Here is a 25,945-nt window from a genome sequence, read left to right on the forward strand (position 1 = left end):
TGGGCCTGTAAGCTACCTTGTAAGCACCTATATACTTCAGGACTGATCTAGTTGTAATCCAAGCTGTACTCAGCAATAAGAACGCCCATTAGAAACAACGTTTACTGGAAACTCCGTTCCTCCTCAATAGCACGGTTGATAACGCGAACAAAGCGGCCAACCTTGTCAGAATCCTGTTTGGCTGTTTCAATGCCTAACAGGATCTTCTTGATGCCGACGCTCAAGCGCCCGTCATCCGCAAGTCCACCAACTGATCCGAGGGCTTGCGCAATCTCCTGCGCATCAAAGGCATCCGATTTCTGCATAACAAACCGTAGTTCACCAAAAGAGCTAACATTAGGAACCATGATATCCGAATTGAAGGAGTTATAGATGTCTAGCTGCTTCATCAAGGCTCGCTCAGTTGTCGTGGCCAGAACCAATAGGCGACGTCCGTGAGTTGGCTGCTTCCTCAGGAAGACCATGAGAGCTTGCAGCACACTGTTGCTGAAGCGAGGACCAATCGGCACCCAGTCGATGATTCGCTCGATGTTGTCGATGACAACGATACTTGTGGCACTCTTGTAGGCACTGTCAAAGATTCGGCTGATGTGTGAGACCTTTGCTGGCTCGCTGAAGCCGACCATGTCTTCGGGGCTGATTAACTTGATGAAGGGGAAGCCAGAATCTATGGCAATCCGTGCTGCCAGGGCGGTTTTGCCGCTGCTAGGAGGACCATGAAGCAGCACAGAGAATAGTGGAGTTGACTCGGCTGCTCCAACCTGCTTGACGAATAACTCGCCTTCCCGCAGGATTTCGCTGATAGTTGGAGAATAGTCGATAATTCCATATGGAATGCGGCTAGACAGCTCTTCTTCGGACACACCAAAGGCAGGCTTAACTTCCTCGAGAGAGTGGAGGAAGTCGGCCCGGTTGACTTTCATGTCCACCACGTCATCGTTGATACTAGCCATAGTCCCGACTTTGACATGGCGAGAGAAAGCAAAGGACGAGGCAGACTTGACCAAACCTGCGATCTCAGCACCAGAAAAGTTCTTGGTCAAGTGAGCAAGCTCAGCCAAGTCAACATCCTTATCCATAACATTATTGTTTCGCATCTTCTCGGTGTGAATTTTGAGAATTTGGCTTCGACCATGCTCGTCAGGGAGCGAGATTTCCATGTGAACCTCCAGACGACCAGGACGCAGCAAAGCCTCATCTATCATATCCATCCGGTTGGTCATACCAATCAACAAGATATTGTTCAGTTGATCGACACCATCGAGTTTCGAAAGGAGCTGGTTGACCACGCTATCACCGACACCGGTACCACCACCAGCTCCGCTACCACGCTGCTTGCACACTGCATCCAGCTCATCGAAGATGATAATATGGAGACCACTCTCGTCGCCCTTTTCTTTGTACTCCTTCTCGGCATCCGCAAACATCTTGCGGATGTTTTCCTCCGACTGACCCACGTACTTGTTCAGAACTTCTGGGCCGTTAATAATCTTGGGCTCTCTAGCATTGAGCATCTTTCCGATCTGTCGCGCAATGAGAGTTTTACCCGTTCCTGGAGGTCCATAAAGCAAAAGACCCTTGACGTGCTGAATACCAAGTTTCTCAACCAGGCCAGGAGGGAAAATGCGAGAGGCGAAAGCACGACGGAAGATCGTACTGAACTCAGAGTCTAAACCACCGATACCCATGTCCTGGAATTTGAAGCCCGGTTGAATGATCGAGTTAGCCGCCGGTCGGCGATTAGATGGCTTCACATTGATACCGGTCTGGGTATCCTTAAAGAAGTTGAGTTGAGTGTGCCGCGTGAGAATACCCCTGGCCGTAGGATCGGTCTCGACTTGTCCAGAACTTAGATCAGCCTTCTCAGATGTCAAATCAACCCGCTGAACGGTCTTGACTTGTAGCAAGAGCGGGATACTCCTATTATCCATCAGAATTCTCTGGCCAGGCGAGAAAAGTTGGTTCTCAAAGTTCTGGGATTTGTTAGAGCGTACTCAGGACTGCGACGAAGTCGACATACCCTGATCACCGCCTGCGCCAGTTCATCCTGGTCATAAGGAGCTTCAACCCGTTTCTTGGTAGATGCAAAGCTGACCTCAACATCCACAGAGCCTAGGTAGGCCTGTCCACCTTGGCTAAACGGATCGTACAGCTGCACCTTGATGGCATCTCTCAGTCCGATGTTGGCCCATGTTCGCTGAGGATCCGACATGCTCATATAACCGGAAGGGAAACCATCGAGGGGGCGAGCAGAGAAGACGAAGAGGTCATTGATGAGGAGGAGGACGTCGGTGCCATCTCGTGAGGGTGGAATGTCCTGCGGCGAAACAGCGACGCTACTGTGTATTAGTTCCCGACAATAAGAAAAAAAAAGTATCCGGAGATTACTCACAGGTTTCCAAATGTGTAGTTTTCGTTCGGACTTTTGCTGGGATGAAGAGTCCAAGTCTGGCCTCCATCTCTTTGTCCAGACTGTATCCTCGAAGGCATCTGCTGCGGTGGGGGCCTTCCTCCTGGTGGAGGTGGGCCTCCGTAACCCCTTAGAACGTTATTTACATCAGTCATCGGCACATCGTCATCGGGGATTAGAGCTGCATAGCCTGTACTGGACGAGGGGCAGCGATCGGTATCATACCGTGGGGGTGCTTGGTTGGTGTTCGGGTGACCCTGCGGGGACGGTTGTCCGCTGGAGCCGAACGGATTCGGGATGTTGCTGCGATTGAACATAGTGAACCGTTTGATTGTCGTCAATCACAGAGGATGAGATGAGAACTGTTCGGGATCTTCTTAGCGACACTGTATCGGGAAAGGAGCAGGCAATTGTGTTAGTAAGTCGGCTCTGCAGCGCAGGTGACCTAGGCCAATTCTCAAAGGTTTATGTTCGGAAGTTCGCTGGATATATCCTGATATCCAAAGAAAATCAAATATGGAGAGACAAAAAGGGTATTGGGGCCGTGAAGCTGTTGGGGCACAGTGGCCACCCCCGGGAACAGCGTCGGGCCGTGGGGACGTCATTATCGATAAGACCAGCTCTTTGCTATCGAGCAACTTCCACGCAAAGGCCAGTTTCCAAGATGCCTCTGTAAGTGGAGTTTCTTTTCTTGATTTCATCATAACTGCGAATTTCACTAATTAACTTATAGCCATCTCTTAGGCAAGAAGTCATGGAACGTCTACAACGTCGAAAATATCGCACGCGTCAAGCGCGACGAGGCGCAAGCAAAAGCCCGTGAAGAAGAAGATGAGCGTATCATGCAAGAGGTCGATGCTGCACGCAGGATCAAGATTCTTCGTGGCGAACATCCGCCTACGCCTCCGCCAGTGCCCTCCCTCGTGTTGTCCGAACCTGGCGCTCGTTCAGACAGAAAAAATGCCAGCGATGCGGGAGGATTTCGTAAGAGAAGGCGGGTTGCTGGGGAAAATGATACAGATCGAGACATTCGATACGCTCGGGAGGATGCAGCACAAGCGGCTGCTAAAAGGGATGAGTTGATGCTTATTTCTCACAAGGCTGACACAGCACAAGCTCCGATTCTAGACAAGGCCGGCCATATCAACCTGTTCCCAGCCGCAAGTGCTAAAGCAGAGAAGAACCCTGAAGCTGAGGCTGAAGCATCACGGAAGAAACGCAGCTATGAAGACCAATACACAATGAGGTTCTCCAACGCCGCAGGCTTCAAGGAGACTATTGGCCAAAAACCTTGGTATTCCTCCGCAGAACAAAATGCAACCGCACCAGAGTCGATGCCCGGGAAAGATGTGTGGGGCAACGCGGACCCGAGGCGTAAAGAGAGGACACAGGCTCGTATGAGCGCGAATGACCCACTTGCAGCCATCAAGCGGGGTGTGCGTCAGTTGAAAGCAACAGAGCAGGAACGGAAGCGGTGGAATGATGAAAAGCGAAGAGAGATCGAAACTTTGAAAGCAGAGGAGGTGCGGAAGTCGTGTCATCGGCGAAGGCGATCCCCGTCAGTGGACAGCCTCGACGGGTTCAAACTGGATGCGCCGGACAGAGATCGGGAGAAAGACCGAAGAGGTTCTGACAAACACCATCGTCGCCATAGAGATCGAAGTCTAGATCGCTCGCATCATCGCTCGCGTCACCACTCCTCTCATCACAGTCATCGTCATCGTCATCGCCACGATCAACGTCCCGAGGCTGCTAGGCAGGAAAATCATGCTGGAGCCAAAAAATAAACCGTAGATATTCCACTTGTTCTACGAGATCATGATTCAAATTACGACAATGATACCCATGACATAGCTTGCTCCTAAATGCAAATCGGGTTTAAATTCATGGGTTCATATAAACCACACCCAGATAAACATCGTGCCGTCCTTTTCTATATAAGTAATCATATCTCTTTTAGCTCATCAGAAAACGTATCAAAAGATCGCTCGATCCTAGATGAGGCTCCATAGTTGGACCCCTTTCTCATTTGCATCGGACTCCCATTGGACACTGATGTCCACTCCCCGAGAGCCCTTCTCGGTTTTCTCATAACCGATTTTGCCGGTAATGACCTGGCCCTTCTTCAAGGCCTGGGAACCTTGCTTAGTGCGGTTCTTGGCATGGTCAACAAGAAGGACAGTCTGCTGCCAATGGGTCTCGGTTCCATGAGGACCTGTGGTGAATGAGACAACTCCCTTCTTTTGCATATCTGCGGGGATGGCATCTTCAGGTAGAACAGACTCTCTAGAGGGCATGAAGAAAATGTCGAACCAGATAATCCATCCATCCAATGCATCAACATCCTGGTTCAATGTGACCTGGAACTCCTTCAAGAATGAGAGCTCCTCGACAGTGATGGTGTGCAAAGGAAGTGTCAAGAAGATCGGAGACTCGCCGACAACTGTCGTGGCCTGGTTGCTGCGAACCACAGCCTCATCGTAGATCTTGTGAAGCATGCTGTCCATCTTGAAACCGTAGACGTTGTTCCAAAAGGAGATGTGGGACGCGATGAAATCTGGATCGGCGTAAGGGGCAAGGCGCAGAGTAGCGTGCGAAGGAGCCATAAGGCCATCAGGAGCGAGATAACGATCTCTGGCGTAGATGACGGAATCAAACATTGCCTCGAAAAGGAGGCCGTAACCCATCCATTCAGAGATGATGATGTCTACCTCTTCGACGGGCAGAGTAACCTCTTCGATCTTGCCACGGATGCACCTGGGATAAAAATTAGTGCTGTCTCTTCATTGGGGAATAATTATGAGTCTTACGTGATCACATCTTCAAGGCCATTGTCGTGGACGATTTCCTTAGCTCGGTCAATGATGTTCGAGTTGTCCACAGCAATAACCCTCTTAGCGCCAGCCTTTGCGCAGAACATGGACAAGATACCAGTACCACAGCCGACATCAAGAACAACCTTGTCCTTGAAAACATGCTTGTTTTCGTACACGAAATCGCGGTAGGAGTCGGTACGGACGGTGTCCTTGAGCATAGATTCATGAATTCCTTTTAGACTATGTCAGCATCGTATGCGTGATCAGTTGAGCGAGATATCCTACCGTTGTAAGAGTATGAGACGAAATATCCATCTTCAGCATCCTGGTGTCTGTCGATAGCCTTGGCCGAGGGTTGAGGGTTGGATTCAGCAAGCTTATCATCCTCCTTCGACAATTGGTCATCCATCGACTTCTGCACAGCAAGACGATACTCGGTAAATTGAGTCTGCAATCGCGCCAAGTTCTCCTGGAGTTCGAGGACCTGTCGGTTTGTTTCGGTGGCCGGGACGGCGTCTTCACCCTGTTCTTCGGCAAGGTCGTCCAAGCTGTACAAGAGAGCATCGTCCTCTAAAACGGGCTTGAGATAGACATCATCCTCAAATTTGGACTTGGAAGAAAGATCAGGGGTGCTGTTCCCGTTCTTAACTTCGGTGCGGACGTAGTTGATCAACTTGATATTGTCGAGGAAATCCAGATCTAGAAGCGGAAAAATCTTAGCCTCAATTGTTGAACTCCGCGCAAGAGTAGAGACTGGACGTACCAAGGTCCTTCTGGATCTTGAGCAGATCGAAATTGTACTTTTCCTTGCACTCCTTCAGCATTGAACGCGCATCGGGAAAGACCTGGTCAGTGAAGAGGCCAACCACAGGCTGGGACTCCTCATCGGGTTCGACATCTTCCCAGCCCTCCTCGTTGCTAGAATCGGACGAATCTGATACAGAAAGCGTATCGGGAAAGCTTTCACCCACAGGTGGGTTCACGCGATTAACAGCTGACATGCCTTCTAACGGTCAAAAACAAATTATTTCAACGTTGGAGTGGGAGGGGCAGAAGATAACATTTTGATAGAGGAAAAAAAAAACCCCGTTATCAGCGGCTGCCTCAGGCAGCCTACGTTGCCCGTAGCACGTAGCCCGTAGCCCGTTGCCCCGCCCCGGCTTGTTTATTCGCAACTTGCAATCGAATACATCACACTTGTTTCCCCTTGAACCCTTGAACCCTTGGACTCGATCTCGATTCTCCCGGTGCAATTTTAATTTTTCCCATGTCGCCTTAATCCCCAGTTTCTTTCTCAATTTGCCGCAAATTCTCTCCATCTCACCATGGCTTTCTTCTTCAATCGCGGCCGGTCGCGGCAACCTGCTGATATCGTCCGGACAACGAAGGAATTATTACTTAGGATCCATGACTCCCAGAATGTTCCCAAGGTTCGTTTGAAGGCAACAAGAATGTGGAGAACAATCCGATTAATGAAGACATTAGGCTGAAGAGGAGTTGGCTAAGCAACTCAGCCAAATGAAGGTGATAGTACAAGGAACACCAGGTTGGTCTCCCGGAAGTAACACCCAAGCCGTATTTTAAGGAGTTAACCCAATGATCTTCTTCCTTAGAGGTCTCCGCATCAGTGGATCAAGTTCATGCCCTTGTACAGGCAAGCCTTCAAGAAGATCTACTCTTTGATCTATCCAAAAGCATCCATCTGCTTCCCTTCGAAGCCAGAAAAGATACCCAGACCGTATTCTCCCATATTCTTCGCTTCCGGCCTAACTCGTATGGACCCGAAAAAGATCCCCCCGTCATCTCATACCTGGTCCACCATCGACCAGAGATTATTGTCGAATTATGCCGGGGCTATATGCAGAGTCAAAGTGCAATGCCCTGTGGTGTCATTCTCCGAGAGGCACTCAAATTTGATGTCATCACTGCGATTGTATTGTATGATCAATCCAGTGAAGGAGAGTCAGCTATACGACTATCAGACGTGAAACCTAACCTACCACAAAGGGGAGATGGTGTGTTCTGGAGGTTTTTTGACTGGATCGATAAGAGCAATTTCGAAGTCAGCGCAGATGCGTTCACCACATTCAGGGTGAGGTCCAGAAACCATGGTCTTTGATGCTAAGTCGCTGACATATCTTTCACAGGAGATCGTGACCCACCATAAGAGCCTCGTAACTTCGTACCTGGCAAGCAATTTTGAACTATTCTTTGGGCGGTTCAATAACATCCTGGTCCACTCCGACTCGTATGTCACCAAGCGCCAAAGCATCAAGCTTTTGGGGGAGATTCTCTTGGACCGTGCGAACTACAATGTAATGATGGCATACGTGGAGAGTGGGGATAATCTCAAACTCTGCATGAAACTGCTGCGGGACGATCGCAAGATGGTGCAATACGAAGGGTTCCATGTTTTCAAGGTGAGTCGGTCCCCTAATTGCTCCGAAAAGAGATAAGGCTTCGTTCTAACAAGGGATCAGGTGTTTGTAGCCAACCCGACCAAATCGGTGGCAGTGCAACGAATTCTGATCAATAACCGCGATCGACTGCTAAGGTTTTTGCCCAAGTTCTTGGAAGACCGAACTGACGACGACCAATTTACGGATGAGAAGAGCTTCCTGGTCCGTCAGATCGAACTTTTGCCCAAAGAGCCTGTGGATCGGGCTCGACCAACCCGCGACTCGCCATCGGCTCACACAGCTGCTGTGGCGTAAGCTAGATCTAACGCTGTGCGCTGGATTGACCGTTTCACGCCCTTATGAATTTTTTTTTTAACGTTGATTCTAGCTTGGGGTAATTTCCCCTTTTGATTGCATTGAGCATTTGATAGCTGATGGCGGTCATCCAAGCCTCGGCCACAGGAGTTCTACGCGTTTTGTAAATTTGGGGCGTCCAGGGGGAATTAGGGGTTTGAATTGCATCTACTCTGTGTTGTCCACGTACTCCGTAGTTGGGTATGCATGGACACAATTAAACAGATTACCTCTTGATGTACTCCGTAACGTCGTTGGGCATATGATTCTAATATAAGCACTTTTGAACTAGCGTACTCCACCACACTCCCTGTTCTCTCACGATCCACACACGGCCCATGGTGGGAAAACCCCCTTGATGTCTATTTTGAGAACGAAAAGAGGAAAAGAGGAAAGTAAAGAGGTGCTGATAATGTAATAGGGAGTAATTCAGGCTGCGTGTTCTTTTGAATGTACTAGTCAGTACTTTGTAGAGGTTATAGTTACATAAAGAGATGATGGAAACCCCGAAGATGCCCCGTTAAAGTCCAGAACTCCAGAACTGAGGAGAGCGCCAAGAACCGACCCAAAATAACTCCACACCTCCAGGTATCTGTCAATTTTAATTCTGGAGATTCTGTTCTGTTGAACTTCACTTGTGATTTTCCCCTTGTCGCTCCTTTCTACTTGAATTCCGATTCTTAGTTAATCTGGCCTACAACCCTCCCCCCCTCGCCTTGTCCCTGCACTCCTTTCCTTCACGCGAATCTAGCCCACGCGCAGACTCGCAAGTCATGCCGGGACAATGTTGAATGAGGTTTCTGCATCGTTACTGCCCGACCGATCGAAGTCCTATCCGACAATTTACGCCGTGCCTTTTGAAAATACCGTTGCCGCCCCTCTTGCAAACCGGTCGGTCTCGTTGCCCACGGCCGATGCGCCAACAGCCTCGAATAGCCGATCTTTCAGTACAAGCGCTGCGTCACCTGGTCTAAGTGATAAACATGTATCCGCGCCTATGTTCTCACGGCTGGGGCCATCCGATTCCGTTGGAGATGAAACCCGAACGATTCGATCAGAGGGCGCGTCCTCCTCGCGCAGCGTGCCCGATATTGTTGTGAATGAATCAGGTTCCCGTCCTAGTTCACGACCGGGTTCAAGGCCGGGTTCTCGACGGTCAGAAAGAAAGCGGAGTGGTTTAAAGAAATGGTCACTCGAGGTGGAGAGGAAACTTGGCTCGGAGGAGCCTCCGCCAGTTCCCCAAATCGAACACCCCTTTTCTGGTATTCCGTTAAACATTCCGACAGCTTCTTTGGATGGTTTTCATAAACCGATGAATTTTTCCACTCGCGGGAGTCTAATTAGGTGTGATGCGAAACTTCCGCACCCAAAAATTTCCCAGGAGAAACTGGACGAGCACTCCGAGCAACAACCTGACCCGCCCCAGCAAATTATGGAAGAAAAGGAACCTCGTCAAGAGCTAGGTCAACCAGCTCAGGAAGCATTGGAAGATAATTGTGATCAGCAGTTGGACCGACAGACGTCTGAAATTGCGCCACCCCCTGCCACTATCATGAGCCAGCCCGAAGGAGAAGATGAAGCACCAAAAGCGGTTCCACGGCACGCCAAACCTCAGGGTACTCTTCGCCCAAGACAGACTAGTCTTCCGGGCAGAGCAATTTCGGCAGACGAAGACATGTTATCCCGGCGAGTTCGGCTGATGTACGAGAAGGGCGAAGATGTTACCGACTCCGAGGTTGCGAAAGCAATGGCCGCAGAAAATGGTGTCTTATGGGAAGAGGGTGCGGTCACTTATACTGAAACCCCTGAAACACTCAGTGCTCAGACGAATAAGACTGGAACCGAAACCAAACCAAGGCCATCTGTCGAAGCGGAGCGTATCCGAATCAAGAGGGAGACCCAGGAGCTAGCAGGTGGTGCTGAATATTGGCAAAATGTCGGTGCAGAACAAGTTGATCGTTATGGCTTCATTCGACCTGAAAAAAACTCCAATGGTTCCGAGATGAACCCCCTCCAGCGAGTCACGACTAGTCTTCTGCTGGCCTCTGAGACACCTCGACGGAAACGTTCCACTCGCCCACCAAGCGCTCCGGCCAGCAACCGTTCCTTCAACGGTTCGTCTCTAGTCCGCAAAATGTCCCATAGTTCCCTAAGCGCCCGTCCGTCTTCATCACAAAGCAATTTTGGTCTGCCCTTGCGCCGCTCGACCTCTCGTTTGCGTTCAGCGACCAACCATTTGCCTTACAACCGAGACCGAAAAGCGAAAGATGAGGCGGCTGATATGCTCACTCTGCCAACTTCGTCTGGCGGTGAGAAAGATGCACCCATGACTCGCGCAATGCGAAGGAAGGAATGGCAACGTGAAGACAAGTGGACCAAGATGGCTAAGCCGACCAAGAAGACCAAGGACGGCGGCGGTATGACCTTCGAGTTCGATACTCAGAGCTCAAAGTTGATCGAGCGAACTTGGAAAGGTATTCCAGACCGGTGGCGCTCAACGGCCTGGTACTCATTCCTTGAGGCCAGTGCACGACGCCACAAGGGCAGCCCGCCTGCGGACAAGCTCGTTGAAGCCTTCAATGAGCTCCAGCTCATCTCGTCGCCGGACGATGTCCAGATTGATATTGATGTGCCGCGGACCATTTCCAGTCATATCATGTTTCGGAGGCGCTATCGGGGTGGCCAAAGACTCTTGTTCCGTGTTCTCCATGCCATGTCCCTATATTTTCCTGACACGGGCTACGTGCAGGGAATGGCAACTCTCGCGGCTACGTTATTGGCGTATTACGACGAGGAACATGCTTTTATTATGCTCGTCCGATTGTGGCAGCTGCGAGGTCTGGAAGAGCTGTACAAGTCCGGTTTTGCTGGTCTAATGGAAGCCTTGTCCGACTTTGAGCGAGAGTGGCTCGCCGGAGGTGAAGTGGCCACGAAGCTCGTAGGTCAATTTCGCTTGAAACAAGAGGAGCACATACTAACGCTTGGGTTTGCAGAACGAGGTTGGAATCCCACCCACAGCTTACGGCACTCGCTGGTACCTTACACTCTTTAATTACTCGATCCCCTTCCCGGCTCAGCTTCGGGTGTGGGATGTTTTCATGCTCCTTGGAGATGCCGAAGACAACACTGGCCGTCCTGCAACCTCTGCAGGGAAGAACATAGTCCCCACTCCTGAGAACCCAAGGACCTTTGGCCAAGGTCTTGACGTCTTGCATGCTTCATCTGCTGCCCTTATTGATGGCATGCGTGAAATTATTCTGGAATCCGACTTTGAGGATATCATGAAAGTCCTTACTAGTTGGGTTCCCATCAAAGACACCGAAATGTTCATGCGTGTCGCTAAAGCGGAATGGAAAGTCCATCGTCGTAGGAAATCTCCTTAAATTGTTGTTTATCTGGTCAAGGCTTCGTTCGCACGTTTGCCCGTTAACCTTGTTTGGCTAATCTCTTCACGGCCCAACCCCCTTTGCACTAACTGGCTCTATGGGTGTGCTATACCCTAATGATTGCAAATCACACCCTAGGGCCTGCTCCTAATGCCTTTCGCCCTATACCCTTTCCTGCGAGGTTTCAGAGCGCGCTAATCTGCTGCTGTCGTCATGTTCTGATTGTCCTCTCACTTTACCCACGTTCCTTGCCTATGTGATTTCCTATCATTCTGTCTCCTGGATGCTAATATTTCTGATGACTCTTGATTCCCCGTCCAGTTTCGCTTGGACGATCGATACCTATCTTCATGCCCTGTTGCAATTTTTTTTTGGGTCATTTCGTTTTATCCTTATCTTCAACACTCCCCTGTACATCACTTCGGCGACTGTCTCCGAGGGTCTTTTTCTCCCTCGTTGCCACCGCCCACTTGGTTCGAATCGTATTTCATGACCTGTTCACAGATTTGCAGCCTATTGTCACGCTATAACTGGACATCCTGAAGCGGCGTGAATCGATCCTTTAATTCTTAAATCCCGGGGTGAGAGTGCAAGTCTATATTATACCCAACGAGAATAGTCGGCTTGTTATGTGACCCTGTGGGGGTCTCTTTTTGGTAGTCATTACACACGTCTTTTTCTAAATTTCTTTCATTCTCATCCTTGTTGATGTCGTAGCTAGAATACTGGAAGCGTTTTGAACATGCAAAGGAACGTTTCTATGTATAATGCTTGATGCCAAGTAGTTTTGTCAAGTCACCACTGAACTGTATCTAAGCCCACACTGTCCATCATCTAACAAGGACCTTTGGCAGCCTTGAACCAACTCTTGAATATCTCGTCAACGGTAGGAGCATCAGTCACACCGTCAGCGAGCACAAGTAAAATTTCACCCTTAATCGACGCCCCAATGCGATTAACCACCAACCCAGTAGACTTAACCTTAGCATGCACAGGCTTGAACCCAGCCTGCATGGCTTTCTCCACCAAAAATGGGTAAATCCCGGGACCTGTCTGGCTACACGACATGACCTCGTAGTACAACTGCTCCGGCGGCATGTAGTAGTGCTCCATTCAGATGCGGTAATTCCACTCCGTGTTGACAATCATCTGGCTGGACCGCAGCGATGACGAGTTACTGGCGATTAGGCAGTCGTCTGGCACAATTCTGTCTAGCTGCGTTCAGAGCTCGGTCGTCATCCCCAGCTTCTCCGTTCGATAACCATCCATGCGTTCCCGGCGGCTTCTACTAGCGAGGTTGTTGATTTCAGCTCGGCGGGTTCTGTGTCTCGTTTGGCGGATTGCTCGCCTTCGTGTGCCTGGACGTAGGCCCCTGCATCGCTGTAGTTACGTGCTTTCTCGCACAGGATTACTGTGAGCCCTGAGGCTATTCACATCATGGCGATTCGTCGGCCCACTATGCCGCCGCCGAATACGGCGATTGGGCATGTGCTTGTGTCCGGTTTTGTCCATGGGGTCGATGGCATTTTGCGGTGGAAATTGGAGGTTTGGCGTACGAGAGGTGTGACCTTGTAGGATGTCGTCGTCATTGTGGTCAGGTTATAATGCTGTGATGCTATGATGATTGAAGATCGGATCTTTTCCCGGTGTGATCCAACACTGAGGGCAATTTCCGGTCGAGTTCCCCCAATCTCTTAAGCTCGAGCCTTTCTCCGATACTGCAATCTAGGACACCGTCGTAATTATAACTGTATTTGGCACGAAGTTCATTGTGATGGTTTCGTGGTAGTGAAGGACATCATTTATGGCACTTCAATGACACTTCAGGTATTTGCTTGGGTAACTTGTTGAGTAAACGGGCGAAAGTGGAACAATCTTTGTCGAACCTCTTGAACAACTTGAATGGAAGAAAGAAGGGTTGCAGGTCCTTCGCGCATTTGGTGGTGTCTCCGACTTGGCCAACAACTCGACCCTGAGATTGCCGATCAAGGACTGAAATTCGGCAATTCAATCGGTTCACTCCATAGTGGCACCAGATCAGTAGTAGTCAATTCAAATTGTCAGCGATAGTGAGGTGGAGAGAGGCCCAGACCCCAACTTGTGGCGACAGGGGATGTCTCCAGGGGTACCTTGATCCCCTGAACAATGTCCACTATTTGGATATCTTGGTACCATACCCAATAGCTTTGATAGAGATCTCCGTGTCCAGCTACGGTGAGATATTGCCATTCAGGCAAAGTAGGGCTTCAAACATTCAAGTTTCGTCAATCGCTCATACGCTGAGAGATAAAGGGAAGAGAAGATCCGTTTGCAGGAGGGCTGCCTATGAAGGGTAGCGGGGCGAGTGCCGCTGCTCACTTTACAAGGAGCAGGTAACAACTCCTGCTGAAGACACAGCCCCGGCCGTAGATTCTAGTAGCGGGATGTTTAGTAGCCAATCAATCGTAAAATCGTACAGTGACAGATGAGGCGGACTCCTTTCATCTATGCGAGATGCCTTTATCGGACAGAAATCTTTGGGTTCAACACGGTTTGGTATCACCGCGGGCTCGATGTCATGCCGTTTGAGGACGAGGCCAATAATGCCACTGACCGGAAAGTGTGTGTTGCTATCGGCAGCAACATCGGTCACCAGTGCGTGCGCCTTCTTGCTAAACATCCAAGTTGGGCTGGCTAAGTCATCGTGTCGGATCTTGAGGAGATTATTCGACGTGCACCAGAGGTTAAGGGTATAGATTCCATGGTGCATATTTCGCCCTTTACTTCCATCTATCAAAGTGTCCACAATACATTGTCCAGAGCGCTGTAAAGAGCGGTCATTATCGGGCCAGGCATCAAGGCTCCAAATTGCTCCGGGATATGAACAAGCGCTATGTAGCTTCGTAGGGGTCTCGTTCAGGAATGGAAATGTTTCCAGTAGGACAAAGCATCGCGGAATGCCCGATATCCGAAGGTACCAGTCTGGAGGTTTTTTTTCATCTCTTTCGTTCTCTCCTACCTTTTCTTTTAAATTCCTTCGAATTTCGCGAGATTGTCAACGGGAAGACGGCAAAAGCTCTCAAGATCTATGGCAACCTAAATTATCGCTAGTTTATGATCAAATGATTACGTGGTGGTGCATGATATATCTGGCGATGATCTCGGGAATCGACCCATTGGCGTTCCCGATATATAGAATCTTATAAGCGCGCCACCGTCACAGCTATTGGAGTCTCGCATCCAGTGGACGTCCTTTGTTAGTTTACCGTGAGGCATGTTTCGTAGTGCTTTGCGCTCTTCTTTGTTCATGGCCCCCTCCGGCGCGGGTATCCTTGATCTCGCGTCCCATTGGCCGGGCTTCTCCCAAGCTAAGAGCAGTTGCGACGTTATCATTGGCCTCGGGGGGTTCAAGTGCCCGAAATGGGTCCATGTCTCGGAGTCCGTGAAGTTAGGAAAGCAAAAGCCCCGAAGTACGCGGGGAACGATCTGATTAAGTTAGGGCGAAAATAATAAGACAAGTCTTTCCTTATCGAAAAGAGGGGAATGCAGAGTTTACAAGAAGGAAAGATATTGGAATATTGTTGAAAGCCGATCATCGTGACTGCTGGGAAGCAGCACCGGAACAGGCCCCGAATCCTTGCCGAAGTGTATATCAAAAGTATCCACCGGCTCCAGAGAAGTGTGATCAAGATCGCGAGCTTTTTCCGTAGGTGGCGTGACTTGGCCTAGATGCCAGAATAGGCCATCAAGTTGCTCGTTTAGCTGGCTGTGACTTGAATTTTTAATGGGATGTCCCAAGTGACAGTGATAACGAGGACATCTGCACGGTGACCTGCCCACGTCGCAATCTCCATCGTCCATGACAGTGATGCACATATCGGTGAAAGGCCACGAGGTCACAATGTCAAGGTGTCTGTAATCAGCACCCTAGATGGTGCGGAACAGAAAGAAGAAAGGGGGAAAGAGGGCAGAGGGCCTGCTAAGTTGTATGTTGTAGACCAAACATAGACGTCACCTCATCTTGCTAGGACGCCATTCATTCATCTCTCACATTCCAGCCCCTGCAATGAGACTCACAAGTGGGCACCAACTAGCATCGGGCAAAGTGCGTAGCAATACAGCGGGAATAGACCGGCATTTGGCCTCATCGTGAAAGAAGTCATTGTTCTTTACTGAAATCAGACTAAACGCCAAGGGTATCAAAGGTAACGCGCTGGGCGCTTGGCACGGTTACAGATCGTCGATCAATTCTGAGGGTAATACGGAATAGACCTTTGAATGATCCTTCGCAAAGACCCATCACAGAAGATCATTTCGTAAGAGTTCAACACTCTCTTTAAAAAGTCCTTTCGAGCAAGGACTTCAAGATTCCAGAACAGCTTTTACGGGTCATTTAGGTCTCAGGGGCGTCAAGGAAGGTACATAAATGACCGACAAGGGTTTTTTTTGGCCTCGGTGGCATGAAGATGGTACGTTTGGTAGCGTGAAGGCCTGGCTTGTAGCAGTGGGGACCTCCCCCGCTGGTCCCTCGGTGGGCTGTGCTGACCTAAAAGTGGGGCCTTGGGACCGGCAGGCCTGGCGGGATGTCGGATCTCGAATGTGGGCCCAAGAGTGAGATTGGTGAGGTCCCATCAGATGTAAATGGCCAAGAGGAAGCGATGTCAGTGAGTGCATTGACTAGATTGAAGTTGGGGAAAAGAGGAGTAAGAAAGAGGGCAAATAACTACACGTGTACGGAAGAGTTGTGGATCCGCGTTACAACCCTTGCCAGCCAAGAATCGACACTTTTTGGCGATAGCAGGAGTCCGTGTTTTAGTGTGCAGGAAAGCACTAATTTTGAATGCTGGTGCTTCGTTCCTCGGGGATGAATAGAGAGGTGTGAAGCTTGGGACTAGTTCTTGGACGAGTGAAAACCAACCCGTTCATAGGTATGGCTGCTGACTGGGTTCTTCAAATACTAGGGAGCCATTTACCTTTGCAAAATCCTCCATTTGGGCATCCGGTTGAGCAGCTTAGGCACTTATCGTGGATGTGGATGTATTCCTGCCTAGCAAACTCGACGGCGCAGACCATCATCGCTGTACTTTGCCGCCTCTTCGCCATTCTCAAAAAGTCCTTGCTCTGAGTGTGCGGAGGTTGGCCTATTGATAAATGTCGTCTGCATGACCATCATTGATAGGCACGCCATGACAATCACCAAGTCCTTTTGCGACAACCCACCGCCACCGGTGCTGGGTCGGACGGGTCAAGAATCTCTAACTTCCAATTTCAACTCATTTCAGAGTTTCTCAGCTAGCACAAGAGACGTGAGAGAATCAGCACCCAGTTCGGGGAAGATGGACTCATCAGTAAGGTCCGAGGGCAGGTAGCCAGTTTCCTGTCCAATCAACCGAAACCAGTCGGTGATCACAGCAGGTTCGTTGACAACAATGGTACGGGATGAAGACTCGACAACGTGTGGCCTTGGCGGTACATTTGTTCCAGCGGGAACAAGAGGCTTGGGCAAAAGTGCCTGGTTAGGCTGTGTTGCTGATGTCTTTTCAACGGTGGTTGCAGTGGTCGTGAACATGGCTCCCAGAAAAGCTCTCAGTATGCATCGGAGTTTGATCTCACCCAACAAGCCCACAATCTCATTCCCTCGTAATTCGTAAAAGATCGCCCAGGAACGTTTTGGGGTCACCAATTTCTGGCATGTGTCCATTGCTCGTGTACTTGACGACAGGTTCAAAACTCTCGATGCAACGCAGATCCTTCCACCCAGGCGTGCTTTAAGCATTCTGCTTCGTATTCGTCACATCACTTACATTCATGACAAGCCCAGCCAATTGAAGTTAGCTACCAGTACAGTGAAGAGCGTGCCACTTCCCGTGACGATCCATTGGGGGACAGATCTCTGCACAGGCCTCTAGTTGACTCAGCACGACTAGTTGCATGCCTTGGTAAAGGGGAAAGGGGGCTGTGATCAACGATATCTCGGAAGAGCTACATGTGCCGGATGCTTCCTTCCAGATGTATTGTGTCACTGTTGCCCTTGAGCGCACTCGGCTACATTTGCCAACCAATGTGCAATCCAAGGCCTCAGTTGGTTCCACTTGAGTGATTGTGTATGCTCTAGGGTTGAACAAGCATACACCGGTAGCACAGTGACAACTCAACGGACTTGGCCATAAATAAGGATGACAAGCTGTCCTTTCTTGGATTTTTACCCATTTTTGAATTGAGATTGCATTGGATTTCAATGGCCCTCTACATCGAAAACACCATGTATCTCAGCATCTCCTCAGTCCTGGCCTTACTCTTTCCGCAAACTCAAGCCCTGCCCATAAACAACGCTCTCAAAAATTTCACGATTCCCGGATTCATCCAAATCTCTTCGGGCTCGAACTACAAGCTCTGTACCCAGGGCTGCTGGCCCGCTCCTCTCTTTTGCTCGTCTCCTGAAGGGGTACGTTTGTGTACAAATGTCCTGTTTGACAACTGTTCCCCATGATCGAGACTAATTTTCACACTAACCAACTATCCTCGGAGCCCTCCAAATGCGAGTGTATGTGGCCCCATCACTTTTACCAGTCCCCTTCTCGAGTGGTACACCCGTAGAGAGTTTGGTGCTATTAATCTCGGGTGCACTGCACCTGCGGCCCAGCCAACTTGCTGGAGTTGTTGCCTGGATATTAGTCCTATTTTTTAGTCCAGATTCGGCCTTGTATAGGTACATGCTTGTATCCTTGGATGGGTTGATCTGACTTTGAACCTCGGAAGTCGTGGTGGATCGAGATAAGGGGATACATAGGGCGGCCTGAACGGGACCTTCCTTGCAAAGATAATCAAGAATCTCTCTGAACGTTTCGTAATAGAGCATTCTCTCCGACGTAGCTTGAATGGACTTTTGAAAAGTACTGCCTTGATATATCATTTTTTTTCCTCCGGTGATCCGACGGGACGGTGCGACATTCTAATGCCAACCGTTCCATAGCTACTCGATTAGACACAGTACCTGGTATGTTGCGTCCGATAGATAATCCAAAAAAAGGTACCTGATAGCGATCCTGATTCCCGGTACTACTAGACAGAGTGAAATAGGAGTTAAATCGGAACTACGCTGTACCCTTGGACTTTGACTAGGAACGTCAACTATTCCCTACTACCATAGCAAAGTCAGCACCAGTCACATCTTGCCTTTCGTTCAGCCATTCCATCATCTTCCATTTTTTGCCTTGTTCATCTTGAAAACACAATCTCAATGAACTGTGCTCTGAAAGCTAAAGATTGGCTCTTCTCAAACTATCCTCGGGCGACAGAGGACTGGATAAGCCCAAGTGCGTTATATGCCGCAAAGCCCCAAGCCCCGGAAGATAAACTATCTCCTCCTGCTCTCCCGTTAGTACCCTGACAGGCCCTGGTATTCGGCACTATCTCCTCGGCCTAGACTGCATTCAACAAAAATATCCACCTCGGCATTCACACCACTAGGACTGTACCTTGTGCCGATGTAATCGACTTAAACCTCAGGAACTACTACGCTGACTCGCTAGCCAAAGCGCACGCCCAAGGATGTGTTGTCGATGCCATGATGCAACTAGGGGCGTCGCCCACCTTGACCGACCGGTGTGTGGCCGAGGACAAATGGACCCATTATACCAACCAACGCGCCTAGCGCCCCGGTCCCTAAGAGTTGTTGGAACAAGATGAACGTAAGGGGGCAATTACAGTGGACAACTATAATCGTGTCCACTGCTTCTACACCCGGGAGGCGCTGGTGCCCGCGATCCGCAGTCTCAGTTCCATCATGAGTTTAAAGATACAGATAGCTGCAACAGGGTACATAACTAGTTAACTAGTCGGAACAGGATGACCTAATGGGATGAACAGAGGTCTGGGGTTGAAACGGGGGTTTCTCGGCCCGACGCAGCTGTTTTGAAAGCTGCTGACGTGGGACATATATCACAATATCTTCAATCCGCCAACCTAAGTACATTAACCCCCGAAGTAAACCTCATATTGTTCGATTTTCATAGAGAACCAGCCATGCTGTCCCTTCTCTTTCAATTCACACAAACTAAGAAGCTGAGATGCAAAATGTCATAGCCAAACACCCAAATCGAGATGTTGCGGGTTGAGTTCATCTCTTCTATTGGGATCCGGCTTTGTGTGAACTGGTTCTTTCATTCTTTCCAAAAAAATTAAAAACTGTGAACATGTTAAGTATCGGAAGAGGTGGAAATATCAGCTCGATTACAATGAGGCTCTTGGTCATTGACGTCTACCTGGTCATTGTGTGATGAAATTTGACCCGGCTTAGAAAATGACCTTGGAATGATCTTATCAAGAGGAACATTTTAAATACTTAGTGAACCCTTATGTCCCTGGACCTTTCATCCACGAATCTTCCAAGGTTGCTCAAAGTATTGATCGTTGTTGCTTATTTTGATTGTATCTATCCTTTGACCGCCCTGGATATCAACCACTTTGCTGGACCCTCTTGACACCTCTTATCATCCGCAAATCACCCATCTTTGATCTTCGGCTCTTGTTTTCCCCCAGATTCTTTTTGCTAGCCCAACATGTCGCTGAGCGAGGAGCTCCGATCGCGAAATTTCAGTATGTACCCAGATTTTGCTCCGCCACATCTCAATCCGCTAATGTTGCTGGCCTTTTCTAGGCATCTATGGACAATGGTCAGTCTACTGCGTTGCCTTCTAACACTCTATGTTTTCGCAAGCCTGAATCCTGTCGCGGGAGCGCACTGCGCTTTCTGATTTCGTGCTGTGGCTCTTGACCCTTGGATAGCTCTCCCGAATAGTGCTGCATGGAAAGGGATCAGTCTAACAAAACCTCTAGGACGGGTGTGCTGTGCATTATCCTTTGCCTTGCGTTAGGAATCGCGAACATCTTTTCATTCAACGTGGTTCTCATTATCATCAGCGTTATCAGCATGTGAGTCGCATTCATTTCCCGTTGATTCATTGCGAAGCCTAACCTGTTTCAGCGCCTCGGCATTTGTCATTCTCTTTATTGAAGTACCATTCCTCCTCCGAATTTGTCCCACATCCCCAACATTCGACGAATTCATCCGCAAATTTACAACCAACTCGATGCGCGCCCTCATTTACGCTGCCCTCGGCGGTATCCAACTTATCAGTCTTGTCGAATATGCTTCCAGCTTGATCGCTGGTGCCGTCTGCCTTTTCATTGCGGCTGCTTTCTATTCACTGGCGGCCCTAAAGAAGCAAGAGTTCGTTGGTAGCAAGACCCTTGGTGGCCAAGGCATTGCGCAGATGATTGTCTGACAGCATAACATTTGCGCCGAGCCGTTCCTGCTCTTTTCTATTCCAGCTGGATCCATTTGGGGATTAATCCTGGTGATTAGAAGATTGGGTGACACACTGAGATGCTCGATACAGATGGTGCAAAGTTAAATATGCCATTTGGGCAGCATTGGGGTGCGTTATGAAATAATTTTTGTATTTGTTTTTTGTCCTTGTACTTGTATGTCTCGGTTTGGCTCAGGATGATCCTGCGGGACATGGCTGTTTTCAAAGTCGATGAGCGTTCCTACGGCAGAGATATCCAAGGTTTCCTTTCTTTTTGTGGACTGCGTCCGCCAGAATAGGTGTTTTGATCACTATCTTAAAGTCTTAATTCATTGAACAAGCTTAATTTATCCAAAATGTCAAACTAGACTCCACATAAATTCAGCGAAATGTTGTATCTCTGGTGAAGTGGAGGCTCTTCAGGGGGTTGAGAAGCACGTGGATGACCGCCAATTTCTGCAGACATCGATTAAAACTTGGATACCCCAGGTATCAATGCCTAGGCCCATTAGGCAGTCTTCACTTAGCCCAAGGCTGATGCATATATGGTTGAAAATGCATCTATTCCCGCATGGCCCTGAAAGACTTCCACCAATAGAACCTGGTGGGAATCAATGTCGATTACAATGTATACACTAAAAATAGTCTTGAACATCAGCCCTCGACCGATCCGAGAGCATGAAATTTGTCCATTGTATGTCTATGGACTCTAGGCGCCATAGATTGGACCCCTCAGATGCTGACTATCTCGGAACTTGTCTAGTTGGGCTGGGCAAGCGAATGCAATTCGTCTAGTTTGCCCTGCATGAAGCAAGCCACCATTTTGGCTTGAATCACAGACATAGTAAGCTGAGCCCAGGAACGTGGCGCAAAGGATGGAATGAACCTTGAAATTTTGATCACAAGGCATGTTACCCCGCAAATTCTTTTTAGCACTATCGACATGTGGCGGGTATTCTCGCTGTTTCGGTCGAGAGTGGATCTCAGTCTTGAGCAGATAAGCGTATTCTAGTGAGTGGAAGGGACGACAAGATTAACCGGAAGAGGTACCGAGAGAGTCGGAGGTTCTAGAGCAGTACAGGTATGTCAATAATTCTCCGTGACATGGGAGTGGAGTGTACGGAGTACAACATATAGACACCCAGTAGACCACAGTGGACTTGCATAGATAGCGATGATGTAATGTGGAGAACCTTGACACTTCACCGCCTCGGTCTAGCCAGCGAGTCCAACGGTAGGGAAATCATTTAAAAGTGAAAGCCTTGGTGGTCAAAGAACAAGACTTTTCTGTACATAGAGGAAGTTTTTTTTAGACAATCTTGTACAATAACTAAACCAGAAGAACATGTTCGGTTTGAATCTTGGAGATGATCGGGCCAACTGCGGATACAACATGCTGTAATGCTGCAGAAACGAGGCACTATTTCCATACCAATCTTGACCGAGAACGGAGTGCTACATGAGCCATTTGCAGCAATCAAAGAAGAAGAAAAAAAAATGCCTCACAACCTCAGATCGAAAATCAAGGCCCTATATGCTGATCTCATCGGCGGGGCGGTGATTGTAATGGATCGTTGTAGTTGGCTCCTTTTTGACTTGTAATGATACAGTATCAGTACATTACGCGCACTATCTCTTGCGGTCAGAGCACGTCAGGAGGCAGCAAGAGCATACATCATCTCTCTTCCTCAAAACTCAGTCTCGGAATTGCTTCAATTTCTGCTTTTGTTTGTACATTTTCACTGTCGTTCCAATTGGACTGAAACTGGTTCTCACCACATCTGGGTAAGCAAGTCATTATATTATGTATACTCTTATCAGTTGTCCGGGCCGGGCCTTTGACTCCTGAGAGTCTTGCATCAATTTGATGCATCTCCATAGTACTTGCGTCAATCCCTGCAAGTCGGTTGGGGGCCGTGTATCCATTGTTTTTCTTGGCTCGTACAGGGCCAAGCAAATTCGTGGGGTATCCCGTTGGGCTGCCGCTGACCTGTTCACAGCTCCCAGAACTTCATCATGTCAACCCAAGCTGCTCCGGCCATACCTCCTCGACCGGCTCGATCTCCAAAACCGCCGTCTTCGTCTTCGTCGTTAGATATGCCCAAGATACCACCGCGCCCGGGCAACCGCCGCAATGATCGTCCGGTTTCGCCCATGCGTGATAGCTATGCACCTTCGCCGTTCAATGAATGGAGCGGTCCTAGCATGAGTCGCACCGTTTCAAATGATCTGCCTCCGCGTCCCCCCAGCGTCACGATACCGTCTCTCGGCGAGGAGGGTATTGAATATGCAGACCTCGACCCGGGAAACGTGTCGGACAACCACCACCAAACACCTGCGGAGACTCGCAATGTTGGCAGTGATCTTAAGATCCACGCACCGAGACCTTCGCTGCCGATATCAAGTGCTGAAGCAAAAGTTCAGGCTGTCACTCGTACTGATTCCCGCCAGGCTGCTGCAGCAGGACTGGGCCGTGGCGTTTCGCCTGCTCGCGAGGAACCAGATCGTTCCAGTCGTTCACTGCATTCCCGAACAAGTGGCTCACGCACCGAATCCTCAACTGCACCCAATGAGCGCCGAAAATCTGCACATATCGGAGAGGAACAGGGATTCCGCGTGCCCATGTACCCCCATGCCGGTGACGTCCAGGCACCGTCCCCCAGCCCATACCTCGAACAGGGCTCGCAGCCATCGAGCCGTAACCACCATCGCACTCGTAGTGCTCGGGACTCTTCCCTGCCCCCCGGTAGCTACGGTTTGCATGGACATGGTGTTCAGCATCCCGACAAGTTTGAGAAGGCTTGGTATGAGAAACATCCCGATGAATTCGTGAAAGAGGAAGGACAATATGGCCCTGGTGTCGGCACTCCGCGTCCCGATTGGGCAATGAGTAGCGACGATCTGAACAAGATTGTTCGAAGCTCAGCCCAGACCGGTTCCGGTCTTGGTGAGCGTTTGAAACAATTGTGCTGTTGCTTGAAAGCTAATTGTAGCCAGGTACTTCCCCAACTGTTGTGGGCACCCCCGAGGAGGAGGTTGGCTATATAGCATCTGACGAGTACATACATCACATTGCTTCTCCCCCTGCTGACGCTCGACTCGAAAGCCAGCCGACTGTTGAGTCGCCTCTTCGGCAGATGAGTTTTCCTTCAGAAGCTACGCAGAAGCAAACCACCGCAAGCCCGTTGCATCAACGTAGGTCCAGCTCGCATGGACATCGTGATCGTGGCGTGATCCATGTGGACGATCCGATGCAAAGGATGCACCACCCGGACGGATTTGCCCCGACCCCAGCGCTGGAGGAAAATGAGCCGACATATGAGAATGCTGTGGAGGAGGAAGAGCCAATTTTGGCCGCTGATGAAGTGCGCCCTGAATCGGCGTACTTGCATCCCGCTATCTCGCCGACATTTGATCGTCGAGCAAGTTTTGAGGATGATGGCCGCAGTCGGACCCCCAGTGTCACGCACAGTCGATCCAACAGTCGATCAGCAAGCGCCCAAGGTCAATTTCCGGTGCTGACCCGCTATGACTCGCGTGAGGACACGCATACACCTCTTGAAGACGTCGAGGAGTACGAGCCGCTATTCCCTGAAGAGGATGCTAAGAAAGAGAAAACCGTGTCAGCTGCGGATCGTTTCAAGAAAAGGCCCGACACACTCAGGCATAGATTCCCTAGCCAGGATATTTGGGAGGATACCCCAAACAGTCTGCAACTTCATGCCACCGTCACCACCCCAGATCTGCCCAAGCGAGACTCTTCCGAGGTCTTTGAGACACCCGAGCAAGAGGTCACACGCAAGATGCAGAACACCAAAGTCGACTCTCATCAGGTGGCCACCCACATCCTGGAAGGTGAGAGTGTCAAGGACAAAGTCCCCGTGCGACCAGACACTTTGAAACAGCGTTTTCCCAGTAGAGATATTTGGGAAGATGCCCCTGATAGTCACCAGCTGGTGACCACAATTGAGCCCGCAAAAGAAGAACTGAAAAGTCCTGAAGCACCTTCCAAGCCTGGAATCCCCCCACGCCCGCAGAGACAGCCTCGGTCTACCTCACCAACTGAAAAGCGCCAACCACCAACAATCCCAGACAGACCTAAGCCCCTGGTCCGTAGCCGTGCCGCTATGTTCGGTGCCCAGGCTGCAGCAAACACCACTGAAACCCCGAGAGAGGCTCCCGCAGTCAAGGCCAAGCCCACAATCCCTGTTCGTCCGGGTGGAAGCAAAATCGCAGCTATGAAGGCGGGCTTCCTCAATGATCTGAATTCACGTTTGCAGCTGGGCCCACAGCAGCCCAAGCCTCAGGAAAAGAAACCCGAGGCGCCAGTTGAGAAGCAACCTCTCAACGATGCTCGCAAGGGAAGAGCTCGCGGCCCAGCACGACGCAAGCCAGCCGTTGAGAACACCACTTCCAGACTCCCCACTATTCCAGAGATCAAAATTACAGAATCGTTGAATATCTGGCAAGTCGGCCGGGATGGGAATCTGGTTGTTGGGGCTGGTAACGACAAGGAAAAGCCATCCGTTGCAGTGGAAGCATCATTGGTGCCCACCGAGCACCCAATGGCCCCTCCGATCGCCAAGAACACTGCCGGTGAATTTGTAGACCCAACACCTGAATTTCCCGTTGTGAAGGATATTACCTCACCCGGCACCACAACAGCGGATGTTCAGCTTACGCAGACCCCAGCGGAGAATAAGGAACCGTCTGGGTCGTCTCTGGTGGCAACTGAATTGGGGGAGAAGAAGGAGGAGGAGGAGAAGGAGAAGGAGGAGGAGAAGAAGGAGGAAGAGGAGAAGGGCATGGAGAAATATTGCGTGAACGAGACAAAATCCTCTGAACCTGCATCTGAGCCAACTGCTGTTGCCGCGGCATTGGCTGAATCGGTCTCGACTCCAGCTAAGCTGGATGACGTCCTGGAAGATATGACTGCCTCAGCTGACGGCAAGAGGGAGTCTGATGGTAGCATTCACCCTGCACAGTAGTTGGGTGTTTGGATTGGCTACCCTTCGCTTTCAGTGTCGCGTATATCCCACTCCAGATCACACCCTGTGTTGTCCTTTCTTATCCCTTTCCGCCCTTTTTTAATGCATCATTAGTTGCTTGTTTCAAATTCCAATTTCAATCTCTTCTTCATCCATATATAGACGCCTATGCGGAGTAGTATTGTGTAATTGAACGAATGGAAATATTATGTAACCTTCTATATCCCCAATCTACTAGGTGTCTTGTTATGGAGGGGCAGACCCAGAAGTTAAACGTAGATAAAGACTGCATCATACCCCCC

General features: G+C 49.8%; 8 protein-coding genes across 8 annotated transcripts; 5 read left to right on the top strand and 3 right to left on the bottom strand.

Moving 5' to 3' along the window:
- Positions 1-101: 101 nt before the first annotated feature.
- Pdw03_1859 (NsfA) lies at positions 102-2,727 on the bottom strand (the record flags this gene model as incomplete). The annotated part of the gene is made up of 4 exons (XM_066100018.1): positions 102-1,973; positions 2,021-2,336; positions 2,393-2,539; positions 2,636-2,727. The coding sequence occupies 4 exons, from the start codon at positions 2,725-2,727 to the stop codon at positions 102-104; spliced, it is 2,427 nt and encodes an 808-aa protein (XP_065957745.1).
- Positions 2,728-3,074: 347 nt separating this feature from the next.
- Pdw03_1860 (CBF1-interacting co-repressor CIR, N-terminal domain) lies at positions 3,075-4,078 on the top strand (the record flags this gene model as incomplete). Its single annotated transcript, XM_066100019.1, has 3 exons — positions 3,075-3,082; positions 3,144-3,846; positions 3,929-4,078. 3 exons carry the CDS (start codon positions 3,075-3,077, stop codon positions 4,076-4,078), a joined length of 861 nt encoding a protein of 286 aa, XP_065957746.1.
- Positions 4,079-4,404: 326 nt separating this feature from the next.
- Pdw03_1861 (Ribosomal L11 methyltransferase) lies at positions 4,405-6,227 on the bottom strand (the record flags this gene model as incomplete). The annotated part of the gene is made up of 4 exons (XM_014680911.1): positions 4,405-5,167; positions 5,221-5,458; positions 5,512-5,925; positions 5,990-6,227. 4 exons carry the CDS (start codon positions 6,225-6,227, stop codon positions 4,405-4,407), a joined length of 1,653 nt encoding a protein of 550 aa, XP_014536397.1.
- A 324-nt stretch (positions 6,228-6,551) lies between these two features.
- On the top strand, positions 6,552-7,940 carry Pdw03_1862 (Armadillo-like helical; the record flags this gene model as incomplete). Its single annotated transcript, XM_014680909.2, has 5 exons — positions 6,552-6,656; positions 6,712-6,772; positions 6,840-7,318; positions 7,374-7,646; positions 7,707-7,940. The coding sequence occupies 5 exons, from the start codon at positions 6,552-6,554 to the stop codon at positions 7,938-7,940; spliced, it is 1,152 nt and encodes a 383-aa protein (XP_014536395.2).
- Positions 7,941-8,763: 823 nt separating this feature from the next.
- Positions 8,764-11,362, top strand: Pdw03_1863 (RabGAP/TBC; the record flags this gene model as incomplete). Its single annotated transcript, XM_014680908.1, has 2 exons — positions 8,764-10,917; positions 10,973-11,362. 2 exons carry the CDS (start codon positions 8,764-8,766, stop codon positions 11,360-11,362), a joined length of 2,544 nt encoding a protein of 847 aa, XP_014536394.1.
- A 5,260-nt stretch (positions 11,363-16,622) lies between these two features.
- Pdw03_1864 (polyketide synthase) lies at positions 16,623-16,913 on the bottom strand (the record flags this gene model as incomplete). The annotated part of the gene is made up of 1 exon (XM_014680905.2): positions 16,623-16,913. The coding sequence occupies one exon, from the start codon at positions 16,911-16,913 to the stop codon at positions 16,623-16,625; it is 291 nt and encodes a 96-aa protein (XP_014536391.2).
- A 2,992-nt stretch (positions 16,914-19,905) lies between these two features.
- On the top strand, positions 19,906-20,631 carry Pdw03_1865 (Clathrin-coated vesicle protein, putative; the record flags this gene model as incomplete). The annotated part of the gene is made up of 4 exons (XM_014680904.1): positions 19,906-19,942; positions 20,004-20,019; positions 20,183-20,278; positions 20,331-20,631. 4 exons carry the CDS (start codon positions 19,906-19,908, stop codon positions 20,629-20,631), a joined length of 450 nt encoding a protein of 149 aa, XP_014536390.1.
- Positions 20,632-22,056: 1,425 nt separating this feature from the next.
- Pdw03_1866 (altered inheritance of mitochondria protein 21) lies at positions 22,057-25,643 on the top strand (the record flags this gene model as incomplete). Its single annotated transcript, XM_014680903.2, has 4 exons — positions 22,057-22,212; positions 22,355-22,440; positions 22,656-23,602; positions 23,653-25,643. The coding sequence occupies 4 exons, from the start codon at positions 22,057-22,059 to the stop codon at positions 25,641-25,643; spliced, it is 3,180 nt and encodes a 1,059-aa protein (XP_014536389.2).
- Between the last annotated feature and the right edge of the window lie 302 nt (positions 25,644-25,945).

This window comes from Penicillium digitatum, chromosome 5, assembly GCF_016767815.1.
Source record: "Penicillium digitatum chromosome 5, complete sequence".
NCBI classification, from domain to species: Eukaryota; Fungi; Ascomycota; class Eurotiomycetes; order Eurotiales; family Aspergillaceae; genus Penicillium; species Penicillium digitatum.